Consider the following 12,751-nt stretch of genomic DNA (forward strand, 5'->3'; position numbering starts at 1 on the left):
AGGTGGGGAACGTTGGAGTCCTCCGTCACTGAAGCAAGCAAGCCTCATGTTAGCTTCAAGCTGCCCGGCTGCCAGCCGCCATCTTGGCAGTTAATTTGCATATCACCCTGATTAGCCAATGGGAAGGGTAGCGGTCCTACACTAATTACCATGTTTCTCTTTTATTAGATAGGATTATTGAGTTTTGAGAGGTTTCTGTTTTTATTTCTTAGGAACAAGTCCTTAGTAGATATTTGTTTTGCAAATATTATTTTTTCAATGTGTGGCTTATCTTTTTCTTCTCTTATGAGTGCCTTTTGAAGAACAAAAAATTTAATGTTGGTGAAATCCAGTTTTAAAAAATGTGTGCACCGAAACCGGTTTGGCTCAGTGGATAGAGGGTCGGCCTGTGGACTGAAGGGTCCCGGGTTCGATTCTGGTCAAGGGCATGTGCCTGGGTTGCAGGCACATCCCCGGTGGGAGATGTGCAGGAGGCGGCTGATCGATGTTTCTCTCTCATCGATGTTTCTGACTCTCTGTCTCTCTCCCTTCCTCTCTGTAAAGGATCAATAAAATATATTTAAAAACTAAACTAAAATAAAATAAATAAAAAATGTGTGGATCACACTTTTGATGTTGTGCCTAAGAAATCTTTGTCTAATGGCCACAAAGATTTTCTCCTATGTTTTCCCTTAGAAGTTTTATAGTTTAAGATTTACATTTAAGTCTCTGATCCATTTTGAGGTTTTGTTGTGTTGTTGGTGTATGGTGTGAAGTGTGGATTAAAGTTCAGTTTTTGCTTACTTAAGGCCAGTCGTTCCATTACCATTTCTCCAATTGGCTTTGTGTTAGTGCACCTATTTCTGGATGCTCTGTGTGGTTCCATGGATCTACTTGTCTATCTTGACAGCAATACCTTGATTGCTATCTTGATTGGCTGTAGCTTTCTAATAAGTCTTCAAATCAGATCATTGGAGTTTTTAAAGGAAAATCAATATATATATATATATATATTCCAGATTGATTCCAGAGAGGAAGGGAGAGGGAGAGAGAGACAGAAACATTTGGGCTCAGGTGGAAAAAGTGAGCACTTAATGGGCACATAGTTTATTCCTTACTTCAGCAGCAGCAGAACCAGGTCTTCTGAGCCTGGCTCACCGAGCAGGGTTGGTTGCAATGTCACTGTGAGTCAGCCAACAGCGAGAGCTCTAGGAATTCGCAGGGGCCCTTGTACCCTGTGTGTGAGCAGGAGTGGGGCCTTGGGCTGGTCCCTGAGAAAAGACAAGACTCCAGGGGCAGAACACATAGACTCAGGGGCATCAGGGAACAGGGGAGGGGGGTTGGAAGGTTCTAAGATTAGGAATACCAGGACTGTATGTCTGTCCAGCACTTTATGAAGCCCTGACACATACAACATTATCACCCTAGTTCATTCCTGCATTGCTGTACACCACCTTTAACCCAGGGATTGCTGGGCATACATAACTCTGTGCCTTCTGGGCAAGGCATACAGGGGCCCCAGCCACAGGGGCCGCTAAGGTGACAGGAAGGACACAGCAGCCTCTGAGGATGTGGAGACGAGGCCTCTGCAGACAGCCAGGCAGCAGGGGCCTTGTGCTCAGAGGGCCTGAGGGAGTCAGATAGGACTTGAGCCAGGAAGAGTCGAGTGTGGCCTGATGGTTGGGACGCAGCAGTGGGACAATCCAAGGAGGGAGGCCGGCTCTGTGGTTTGGGACAACCTCTTCATTTGTGGCCTGACCACCTGTGACCAGAGGCCTAGGGAGACCGAGGGGAACATCATGCTCACCGGGAAGTGCTCGGGGGCAGGCAGCTTCATGGGACAGCACAGTGCAGTGCGTGGGGTGCCATGCGTGGGATATGGTGCTGACAGCCAGAGCCCGGGGCTGGGAAACGAAGGCCACACAGGCCCATCCTCACAACGGGACAACTCATGGCAGCCACACGGGGCTAAGGGTGGACCCAGGAACCTTTGAAAAATCACTGAGCTGCCTCTCAGTGAGCATCTTTCAGTGGGGGATCTGCGGCCTTGCCTGAGAGGTTCCCAGGTAGAGTGGAGGAAATAAGGCCGGGAGAGGGGAGGCAGGCTGCAAATATGTATCAGGTTGAGGAGTTTGGCTTGTGTGCTGGTGAAGGCAGTGGGGAGCCGCTGGAGGCTGAGACCTGGTGTTGTCCTAGTAGCTGGGACAACACCTGAGCAAAGAATGCAGTTCTGATCACTGCCCCTGAAAGAGCTGATCTTTCCCTCACCCAGTCAGATAATTTGGGCTCAGGTGGAAAAAGTGAGCACTTAATGGGTACATAGTTTATTCTTTAATTCAGCATTAAGGGCGCTAACTGTGGAAAGCGGGAGGGACCTAGACTCAAGGCTCGCAGGGAATGCTGTGGGAGGGACAGCGAAGGAGAAGAGGAGGCCAGGGTCAAACCAGCCAGGACTGCAGAAATGTTTGTGAATTGCTAGGAAAATAAGGCAGATCTACACACTCTCATGTGTTCTTATAGTACAGTGGGGCCTTGACTTACGAGTGTCCCAACTAACAAGTTTTTCAAGATACGAGCCATCTCTCGGCCGATTTTTTGCTTTGAGTTGTGAGCTAAAATACCAGCCAGCTTCAGATACCCCGCCGCTAGTTAGCACAGCAAAAGACCAAGCCAAGGGAATCTACAGTTTGACGCAAGTGCTAGGTGTGTGCTGCGTCAAATATTGTACATAGTCCATATTAATTCTACATGATTTCTTTTATTGATATTTTCAACACTTATTACCAGGGATTTTCAATTAAAAAACACACATGATAGTTCTTCAACCCCCCTGCCAGCCTGGGGCATCTTTCCTAATGCTTGCTTGCTGTGTTGTCAGGTGAGCTCAGAACTGCCATTTTGAAACATCCCTTAATTACCCCTTTTTTCTGGCTGTTCTCTTGAGCTTTCAAACGAGAACTTCCAATTCTACTGCTACTTTCACCGGGCTGCCCCGCCTCCTAGTTTATAGAGCCGCCAAATATCCCAGCTTCCCTCACCCCCTGATCACCACTCTTTCTCTCTTCATTTCGCCTTCTCTGGGAGGGAGACCCACTCACACCTCTTTCAGGGTTAAGTTCTCGCTGGTGCTCCTGCCGACTTAGAAACTTTCTCATCTGTAATTCCTCTCCCTATGCAAGGAACGCAGCGGGCATTTCATAAACACTTATCAGATGAACTTGGAAACTGTGATCCAGTTCAGGGGAGAAGCTCAGTTGGCCTGACCCTAATGGAGGCACCTCTGACCTAAAACAAAGAGATGACAGAGGTGGGAAGGGGTGAGGAGACAGCTGAGTCCCTCTCTCTCCCCTCTGTATCCACTGTATCTTATGAAGCACTCTAGTACAGAATTTAACATGCTGTGTTATAATTTTACTAGAGGCCTGGTGCATGAAATTCGTGCATGGGGGAGAGGGGTGGGTCCTTCCGCCTGGCCTGCACCCTCTCGAAATCCGGTACCGCTGGTTCCTAACCGCTCGCCTGCCTGATCACCCCTAACCCCTCTGCCTGCCTGTCTCATTGCCCCTAACTGCTCGCCTGCCTGCCTGATCACCCCTAACCACTCTGCCTGCCTGCCTGATCACCTCTAACTGCTTGCCTGCCTGCCTGATCACCCCTAACCGCTGCTTCATCCAGAAGGTCATTCAGCTGTCCAGTCAAATTAATATATTATGCTTTTATTATTATAGATGATGTGGATTTTTTTTTCCTCTCCACCGGAACATGAATTTTTCTTCTAGGGCATGGGAGTTGTCTTATTAGTTTGAGCTTCCCTCAGGCCTCATAGTATACAAAGGCCTGGCCCTTGTATAGGTGCTGAATAATCACATCAGGCTAGCAAACTACTCTGATGAAATTTAACTGAAAGTACATTTTACCCATCTCTGACCTCCAGTTTCCAGTAAGTGTTTCTTTGTTGAGCTAATCTAACCCCCAAAGGTTACTATAATAGTTGGCATTTCAGGACAGGGGAGAGAGAAAGAGGGAACTGTTGTGAGCCAACCAAACAGCCCTTCAGAGGATGAAAGGGGATTCTCCCACTTTAAGACTTGCAGCCAGTCAGATGTTAACTATAGCATCCAGCAAGTGGTGTCCCTTGACCATTCCCCTGTTGGGTGTCATTCAGCCAGGACAGGTCTCAGGCTCAAGTGGAGGAGGAGGATGAAGGAGGCCCTTGAGACCAGGAGAACCTGGTGAGCCAGCCCCACTCCAGCTAGTTCAGGAGGAATGCATTGGCGTTCTGTCTGGTGTTCTGTGTTCATGGACGGTTCTCTAAGCAAAGGCAAGACGGTGGAGGCCTAGATGCATGGCTCAGTGACTGAGCATTGGCCTGTGAACTAGGAGGTCATAGTAGGGGCACATGCCCAGGTTGTGGGCTCAGGGGGGCATTCGGGAGGCAGCCGGTCAGTGATTTTCTCCCACATTGATGTTTCAATCTCTCTCCCTCTCTGTTCCTCTCTGAAATCAATACAAATATATATATTTTTAGGAAAGCAAAAGTACAGGCCTGAGAAAAAAGGGGGGGTGGGGGCATGGGTGCTCAAGGAGAGCATGCACTGGCCTCCTGTATCGTGAGGGGTTTTAATCTGTTTTCTTTTTTTTTTTTAATATATTTTATTGATTTTTTACAGAGAAGAAGGGAGAGAGTTAGAGAGTTAGAAACATCGATGAGAGAGAAACATTGATCAGCTGCCTCCTGCACATCTCCTACTGGGGATGTGCCCGCAACCCAGGTACATGCCCTTGACCGGAATCGAACCTGGGACCCTTCAGTCCGCAGGCCAACGCTCTATCCACTGAGCCAAACCGGTTTCGGCTTAATCTGTTTTCTAAAGGCAGGAATTTTAGGGGAGTTCTCAGGGGAGGGTCTCAGTGGAATAGTCACAGCTTTCCAGGTGTGCCCTTCAATATGCTGAATCATCAAGATGAGCGTAGAGCGGGGTCAGGATCATTCTCTGGTCAGTTTCATCTTAAGAACGTCACTGAGTGCCCCAGCCGGGCAGCTCGGTTAGTTGGAGTGTCGTCCATCTACCTGAAAGACTGTAGGTTTGGTTCCCAGTCAGGGCATATACCTAGGTTGCCAGTTCGATCCCCGCTTGGGGAGTGTACAGGAAGCAACAGACCAATGTTTCTCTCTCACATCGATGTCTCTCCTCCCTCTCCCTTCCTTCCTCTCTCTCTGAAAAGAGAAAAAAATCAATAAGCATATCCTCCGATGAGTATAAAAAACAACGACAATGTCACCAAAGAGGGGCCGAGGCAGGTGTGTCCCAGCACAGCCTGGAATGTGTGAACCGTTTGCTCCTAAGTGTCCTTGGTTAGGGAAGATAAGACCTTGCGGTTTATTATCTGACTGTAAATTACCTGCCCAGTCTGTTCAGCCATCTGTCTCAGTTTCCCCATTCCACCTGCCAAAGAATTTTCCTAGCTTCTCACTATCCTGCCTCAGTGTAAAATTTTTGTTTTGTTTTCCAGGGATACTTTGTATTGGCTTGTGAAAACTTTTTTTTTTAAAAAAAAGGTAAAATCATATTTTTATCTCCTAAATAATTGGCTTTATCCCTCAATCCTGTCTCAGATCAAGCCACATCCCAGCTTCCTTTTCTACTTTGAAAACCTTGAAATGAAGGAAGACCGACCCCTGGTATTGGACTCCTCTTTCGAGAGGGGGAGGCGGGGGAGGGGGGAGAAATCCCCTGCAGATGAGTGAAGTATATACTCAGAATTCCATTCTCAACCTACAGGTTATTTATGTAACAGGAGACTCTTCCAATTATCAAAAACTGTTAGAAAATTGAGCCTCTCAGCCTTACCTGGTCATAGAGTATGTTTTGTTCTTGAGGCATTTAGTGCCTTCTTTTCCATGTGCCAAGAATCCCTTAAAGAGCGCTTTAAAAGACTCTCTGGCCGAAACCGGTTTGGCTCAGTGGATAGAGCGTCGGTCTGCGGACTGAAAGGTCCCAGGTTCGATTCCGGTCAAGGGCATGTACCTGAGTTGCAGGCACATCCCCAGTAGGAGATGTGCAGGAGGCAGCTGATCAATGTTTCTCTCTCATCAATGTTTCTAGCTCTCTATGTCTCTCCCTTCCTCTCTGTAAAAACTCAATAAAATATATTATAAAATAAAATAAATAAATAAATAAAAGACCCTCTGCTGAGGACAGAGGGCCAACATGGCACAATCTACCAATCTGCAGATATGAGCAAATTGATAGGGTTAAACTTCTCCTTCATCCCAAACATAAGGATGTGGATTTGTCCAGATGTGTCCATATGTCTGCGTGTAGCTGTGCGCGCACACATGCATGCACACACTTTCAGTGCTAGGAAAGCAGGCTGGGTGCAGAAGACAGAAAAATAACAGGGGATGACTATTACTCAATGTGAGCTTTGGCGATGCTGTCGCTGGTTAGGTTCATAAAAACCGTCAGCTCGCCAGGAGATTGACCAAACCTCAAAAAAACCCAGTTATGTGGTGGAAAGTAGTACCATTCACTGAAAATATTCACAAACGCTGGTGAGGATATGGAGCAACAGGAACTCTCATTCACTGCTGGTGGGAATGCAAAATGGTACAGTCAGTTTGGCAGCGTCTTACAAAAGCTAAAGACAGTTTTGCCATATGGTCCAACCATCTCACTCCTTGGTACTTACTCAAATGAGTAGCAAACTAGAGTACGTCCATACAATGAGATATTATTCAGCAACGGAAAGAAATGAGCTATCAAGTCACCAAAGACATAAAGAAATTGTTAAGTGAAAGAAGTCAGTTGTTAAAGACTATATACTGTATGAGTTCATTTATATAACATTCTGGAAAAGGCAAAGTATAAAAACAGTGAAAAGATCAGTGGTTACCAGGTGTTTGGGGGTGAGGGCATGAGTAGATAGATGGAGCAAGGAGATTTTTAGGGCAATGAAACTATTTACATGACATAATGATGAGCACATGACACTATGCATTTGTCATAACCCATAACTATAGGCACAAAGAATAAGCCCTAATGTAAGCTATGGACTTCATTACCATGCATCACTATTGGGTTACCAATTGTAACAAATGTATCACCTTAATGCAAGATGGTTTTTTAAAAAAAAATGTGTTTTTTATGATTTTTAGAGAGAGATAGAAACGTTGATGAGAGAGAAGCATATGCCTCCTGCATGCCTTCCATTGGGGATAGAGCCTGCAACCCGGGCATGTGCCCTGACTGGGAATTGAACTGGTGACCTCTTTGTGTATGGGTCGAAGCTCAATCACTGAGCCACACGGGCTGGGCACAAGATGTTAATATAGGAGAAGATGTGTGAGGAGAGAATGGAGACGGTTTATACGGGAATTATCTGTACTTTCTGCTCAAATTTTCTGTAAACCTAAAACTAAAATCTATTAAATTTTTTTCTTTAAAAAAAGAGAGCCCACACACAGTGGTACAGTAGAGGCTGTTGACACCTTGCCCAATTCTTTGTATCAGGCGGGGCCACCCGCCGTTCAGCTGCTGTGGGGTTAGCTGCTAACAGCTCACCGCTGTGGCATTCTGAGAATTACCCCAGAACCCGTCACCAGGCACTTCCTCAGCGGTGACGGCCTCCTGTAAGGGGTGTGTCCCGCCTCCCTTCCCGACTTCATCTAAAGCAATAACTGGCACCAGCCAATGACTGACTGATTGGTCTGCCTCAAGATGGGACATGTGTGGTACCATCCCTGCCCCAGGGTTTCGCGGGGCCTCAGGCTGATGTTAGATGTCAACTGAACCCATGCCTGTAACTGGTTTCCTCCCTCCTCCATCTTTGCCCTCACTGCCTCACAGTTTCATCTACTAGTAAAAGTCCTTTCTCTATAACGTGCTTGCATAATCTGCTTCTGAGAAACCTGACCTAAGAATGTTAGCACCAATCAAGGTCCTAGAAAGGATGGGATTCTGGTGTTGGGGTACTTGCTGGCCACCCCATCATGAGTGCTATGGATAACCCTGGTTCCTGGTCGGCTGCAGCAGTCCATTTGCTAAGACCTTCACCTGTGGTGACCTGGGATTGGAAGTAGGTGGACAGGAATGTGCCAGCTGTTGCAGTGTCTGAGAAGTTTGGGGGAAATATCAGCTGTCAGGACTGTGGAATTGGGCTGCTATTGCTAAGCACCACTGGTGCACAGAATAGAGTGACAGGCTCAGATTCATCATCAACTGAAAAGCACAGTGTGAGGACCTCTTTGCCCATGGTCAGCCCCTTATCTCCTAAAGCACAGTACTTGACAGAAGGATGAATTCCCAGCCTAGGCCAGTCTGCTGCTTGACCAGATTGGGCTCCTGGTGCCAACAGATGAGCAGGTAAGGCAGGCCCTGGTAGGAAAGACAGGGGCCCCTAAAACTTGGGATGAGGAGTGTGGGTACATGTCCCTGCTCCCCTGGGCTGGCAGATGTGGCCCACTCTCCCTTGTTGGAAGATAGACCCTTCTCTTCCCCTCGCCCCCCAAGATTATGCAGAAAACTCCTGACCTCCCTCAGAACAATAGCTAACATCAAATTACAACATGATCTGACTGGGAAGAGACCCATGGACGTATGGACATAAGCTCAAAATGTGAGGATCTTTGAGTCATGCGTGAATGCCCACCAGAGAATATCCATTGCAGAAAAGGTACCAAACAACCAAGGGCACTGGATGGCCTGGCCAGCAAGTGCCAGCCAGCTTCTCCCTCAGCACCCAGTGCCCGCACAGTGGGCTCCTAAGTGGAGCAGTCTTGGCAGCAGAATGGGAGGCTGTGCATGGGCCCAGCAGCACGGGCTCCCTGCCATCCGGACCGAGGTAGCAATCCCGCTGTTGACTGTCCAACCACCAGCACGGAGATCTAAGCTGAGCCCCCGTTGGATACCATCCCATGAGTTGATTTCATGAGACCCGTTCTAGGCTGGAAAGTACAGCGATTCATCCTGAGTGGGGTTGACAGGTGTGCTTTCCTGCCCACAGTGCCTCAGTGAGCATCACTGTAGGGACTTGTGTGGTGTCCGATCAACCATAGAACATTGCTTTGATGGAGAGACTCATCATGTGCGTACATCACAGAATCGACCCACCAGTCCTACCACACACCACCCCGCTCAGAAGCGGCCAGCCTGACAGCCGTGGCGTAGCCTTTGGAAAGCGAGGATGAGCAGCGGCATTGGGCATGACACTGCGGGGTGGGGGTGCTAACCTTAAACCAAAGGCACCAGGCCCCCAGGAGGCAGAATATATGAATCTGGGAGCCAAGAGGTCAAATAAGTTGCGACCTTATTCATTATCACACTCCTGTCAAATATCCACATGGGGAATTTGTCCTCCCTGTCCCTGCAATCTTGGTCTCAGTGGACTAGAGAAGTGGTTCTCAACCTTCCTAATGTCGCGACCCTTTAATACAGTTCCTCATGTGGTGACCCCCAATTTCATTGTTACAAATTGAACATAATTAAAGCATAGTGATTAATCACAAAAAAAAATGTGAAAAGGGCGTGCGACCGCCAAAGGGGTCACGACCCACAGGTTGAGAACCGCTGCTCTAGAGGGAGTGGTTCCCAAGAAAGATATTTTCACCAGGGGGCAGAGGAAGAGTCCTACTTCAATCTCTGCCTCCCACCTGCTGCTGCTGTTGGTCCTTGGGTTCTGTCTTTCAGTCACCATCTCCCTCCCACTAATTCTACAGCCCCCTCCTTCTTCTCTGGCAATTCTACTAGTGATAGGTGTAGTGGGCGCCCCAGACTCTTGTCTGGCCATTGTTCTCTTTCATTTGCCCACTTACAGTTACAAGTGATGACATAAGAGGGTTGTGAAATGTCCTGGTGAGTCACCAGGCACCAGATGCCAGACACCTTCCTCTAGGAACAGCCGACACCCTCATGACGATCAGTACAATTATTGCCCCCCGGGTGTCTACTGGTATGAGGACATGGTGCTAGGATTCCTCCTGCCAGGAGCAATAAGCCTGGGCGGGGGAAGGCTGCAGGTGGGAATTTTCCTGAGAACCCAAGTAACATCATGAGGAACAGTCACAGAACAGATGAACATGCTATTCCTGGTGCTACTGGGGAACGTAAGAGAATCAAGTAGGAGTATTTTACTAGCTTGAATTGTGCTGAAAATTCTGAATTCAGTTTTTGTCCCCGATTTGCAAAGCCTTGGCCACTGAAGGATACATAACATTTGAATAACCATTCTGCCCCAAAGGTGTCAGAGGAAGAGCCTGTCTATAACCCTTTTAAGTCACAGCCCCCCTGGCTCCACCCTCCCCTGCAAGGTGCAGGCCTAATTGTGGGTCCCTTATCTGGTCCCTCAGGGCATTGGTGGAGCCAAGAACTGCTTCAATACCTATCACCCTCTAGTGTAGCACTTCAGGGTTGTTTGCTGATACCTGTGGGAATTCCTTTTGTATCTAGATAATGTAGTTACTTTCATTATCTTTATTATTATCTTATTGTTATTCAAAATTATTTCATGCACTCTTATGAAGAAGAAAATAAGTTCTAGCAAACAGTCATTTCTGGTGAGATTGCAGGTTATGTTAGATGCTTGACCAATTGGTTTTAACTATTTTAAGTTTCCTTTCCTACTTATAAAAAGAATATATATGTAGGCTATCAAACGTTTAAAATATACAGAAATGCAAATCAGACATAACCTAGATAACCACTGTAAATATTTCACCTCATTTTGTCTATAAAAATGCATATTTAAAAAAAATTGGAGCCATAGTCATTGGGGGAAGGGGGAGCTTTGTATTTTAGTCTTACTGAAAAATTCCCATCAAATCTCTGAGGAAATGGGCAAGGCTTTGACTAGACTCAACTAGACACACCAGTTTGTCCTCCCCCTCCCCCTCCACCCCTTCCACCACCCTACTATGGGCTTACTCCAACCCAGACATTTGAGAGCATCTGGTTGTTGAGCTAGAGTTGGTTTCCCAGTTGTAACATGTCTTTGACTCCAGTTCTTAGTAGCTCTGAAAGACTGAGACAGCCAGCTCAGACTTCCCTAGAAACTGGCAGAGACTTGAGCAACAGCAAATGCATGAAAGGAAGGGAAAGAAGGTGGGAGGGAGGGGGGGTGGGAAGGAGGCCACAAGAATATGTGAAATCTGAGAACTGTTGATTGAATGGTTAGGAGTGATCCCCTTCCTTTGGGCCAAAGACAGGTTTGCAAAGGAAATGGAAGCTTCAGACACAGACTGGCCTAGATGTCCAAGTTTACACTCTGGGCCACCAAGCAAACGATATTCATCCAGCCTAGTACCCATGGAAAGATCCTAGAGGGAGCTCCTTTGTGAACTCTGGAGAGCTCCTGGGATGGGTTAGGCAGGAAGTGACCCCTTGCGTTAACCCCTAGATGGCCAAGAAGGAGCTTGGAGAGCAGCACAGCACAACAGTTAAGGGTTCGGGCACTGAAGGCTTACAGACCCAGCTCAAATCCAGCTCCATCTCTTTGGGTGAATTACTTAACCTCTTTGTGCTTAAGGTCTTTTCATCATTTATTGTATAAAACGGAGGTAATGCTGTACAGTCTTCCTGAGAGGATTAAATGAGATGACTTAGGCATTTTGTTAGCATATTATCTTTCGCAACTAGCTCCCCACACTTGTTCCTCCAGGGGCTTGGGCATTACTTTAAGGCAGTTCTCCACCACCACCACCCCATCCCCCAAGTGAAAATGATGTACGTCAGTTTATATGATAGAGTTGGTCCTTAAAAAGCCATCGCGAATTGTAAGGAATAGAGAAAAAGCTAGTTTGAAAGAAAATAAAAAATCGTTTGCCCTGTGGGGTAGGAGCTGCCGCCGAACTCACTGGAGCTACAGTGGTCCCTTTGCGCCATCTAGTGGACAGCAAGGGAAAAGCCATAGTTTTATCAACAAGGTTGGTAATTTGCCAAAAACATTTAAACTCACTAATGGGTTCACTTGTTAACAAATTTCATTGAGCAGTTTAAGCAACTAAAAGAGTAGGATTCTAAACATTTAGCGCTAAAACTCAGCCTAAGTTCCCCAAACCAGTTCGGAGGTAGGTGCGCTGTGCGGCAAAGATCGCCCGCTGCGGGAAGAGCAGCCACCCAGTCCTTACCGGCGTGAGTCTTCATGGCCCATCTTTCCCATCCTTCTCGCCCTTCTCCACCAAGATGCTTTATGCTCATTCTGGTCCATGAACTGGGAAGTATCTTCCCAACATGCTGCCAGACCTTGGCTGGTACTGGAGCCAACGCACCATTCGGCTCATTTTCTAAGAATGCAAGCATCACTTAAAATATTGCTGTACTCACATTGAACGTCTGTCCAGGGCCTATATGTTTGCAGTGGGTTTTCTGGGGTGTGTGTGTGTGTGTGTGCTCTGTGTTTCCTTTTAAAGCCATGTATTTATTACCTTTATAATTTGTTTCCTCCCCCAGATGTTTACGAGGATGAAGACAATGGCAGACAAACCGCCCCCGAATGTGAGTAATAATAACCCACACTTGGAGTGCTGTGCTGAGACCTCTGTAGTATCATCGCTATTACTATTAACAATAATCATAACAGTGTTATCTGTTAAATTCCTATGACGTGCCAGACATTTGTAAACATTTTTGCAAGTTCTCACACCAACCCTGCAGAATAGAAACCATCATCCCCATTAGAGACAAGGAGCTGGTGCTCAGAGAAGTGGCTTACCTGAGATCGCACAGCCGTGAGCGCTTGGCAAAGTCAGAATTACTCCCAGGTCTGACTCCAAACC

The 12,751-nt window shown here is 47.0% G+C and overlaps 1 protein-coding gene across 1 annotated transcript in view; it reads left to right on the plus strand.

Annotated features, from left to right (window-relative positions):
• Positions 1-12,751, plus strand: part of MCF2L2 (MCF.2 cell line derived transforming sequence-like 2) — a 114,681-nt gene that overhangs the window by 90,014 nt on the left and 11,916 nt on the right. The window contains exon 15 of the mRNA XM_006767398.2: positions 12,426-12,470. Coding sequence (XP_006767461.2) covers positions 12,426-12,470 — 45 coding nt within the window. The remainder of the gene's footprint in view (positions 1-12,425; positions 12,471-12,751) is intronic.

The sequence above is a fragment of the Myotis davidii genome, unplaced genomic scaffold, assembly GCF_000327345.1.
Source record: "Myotis davidii unplaced genomic scaffold, ASM32734v1 scaffold102, whole genome shotgun sequence".
Taxonomy (NCBI): Eukaryota; Metazoa; Chordata; class Mammalia; order Chiroptera; family Vespertilionidae; genus Myotis; species Myotis davidii.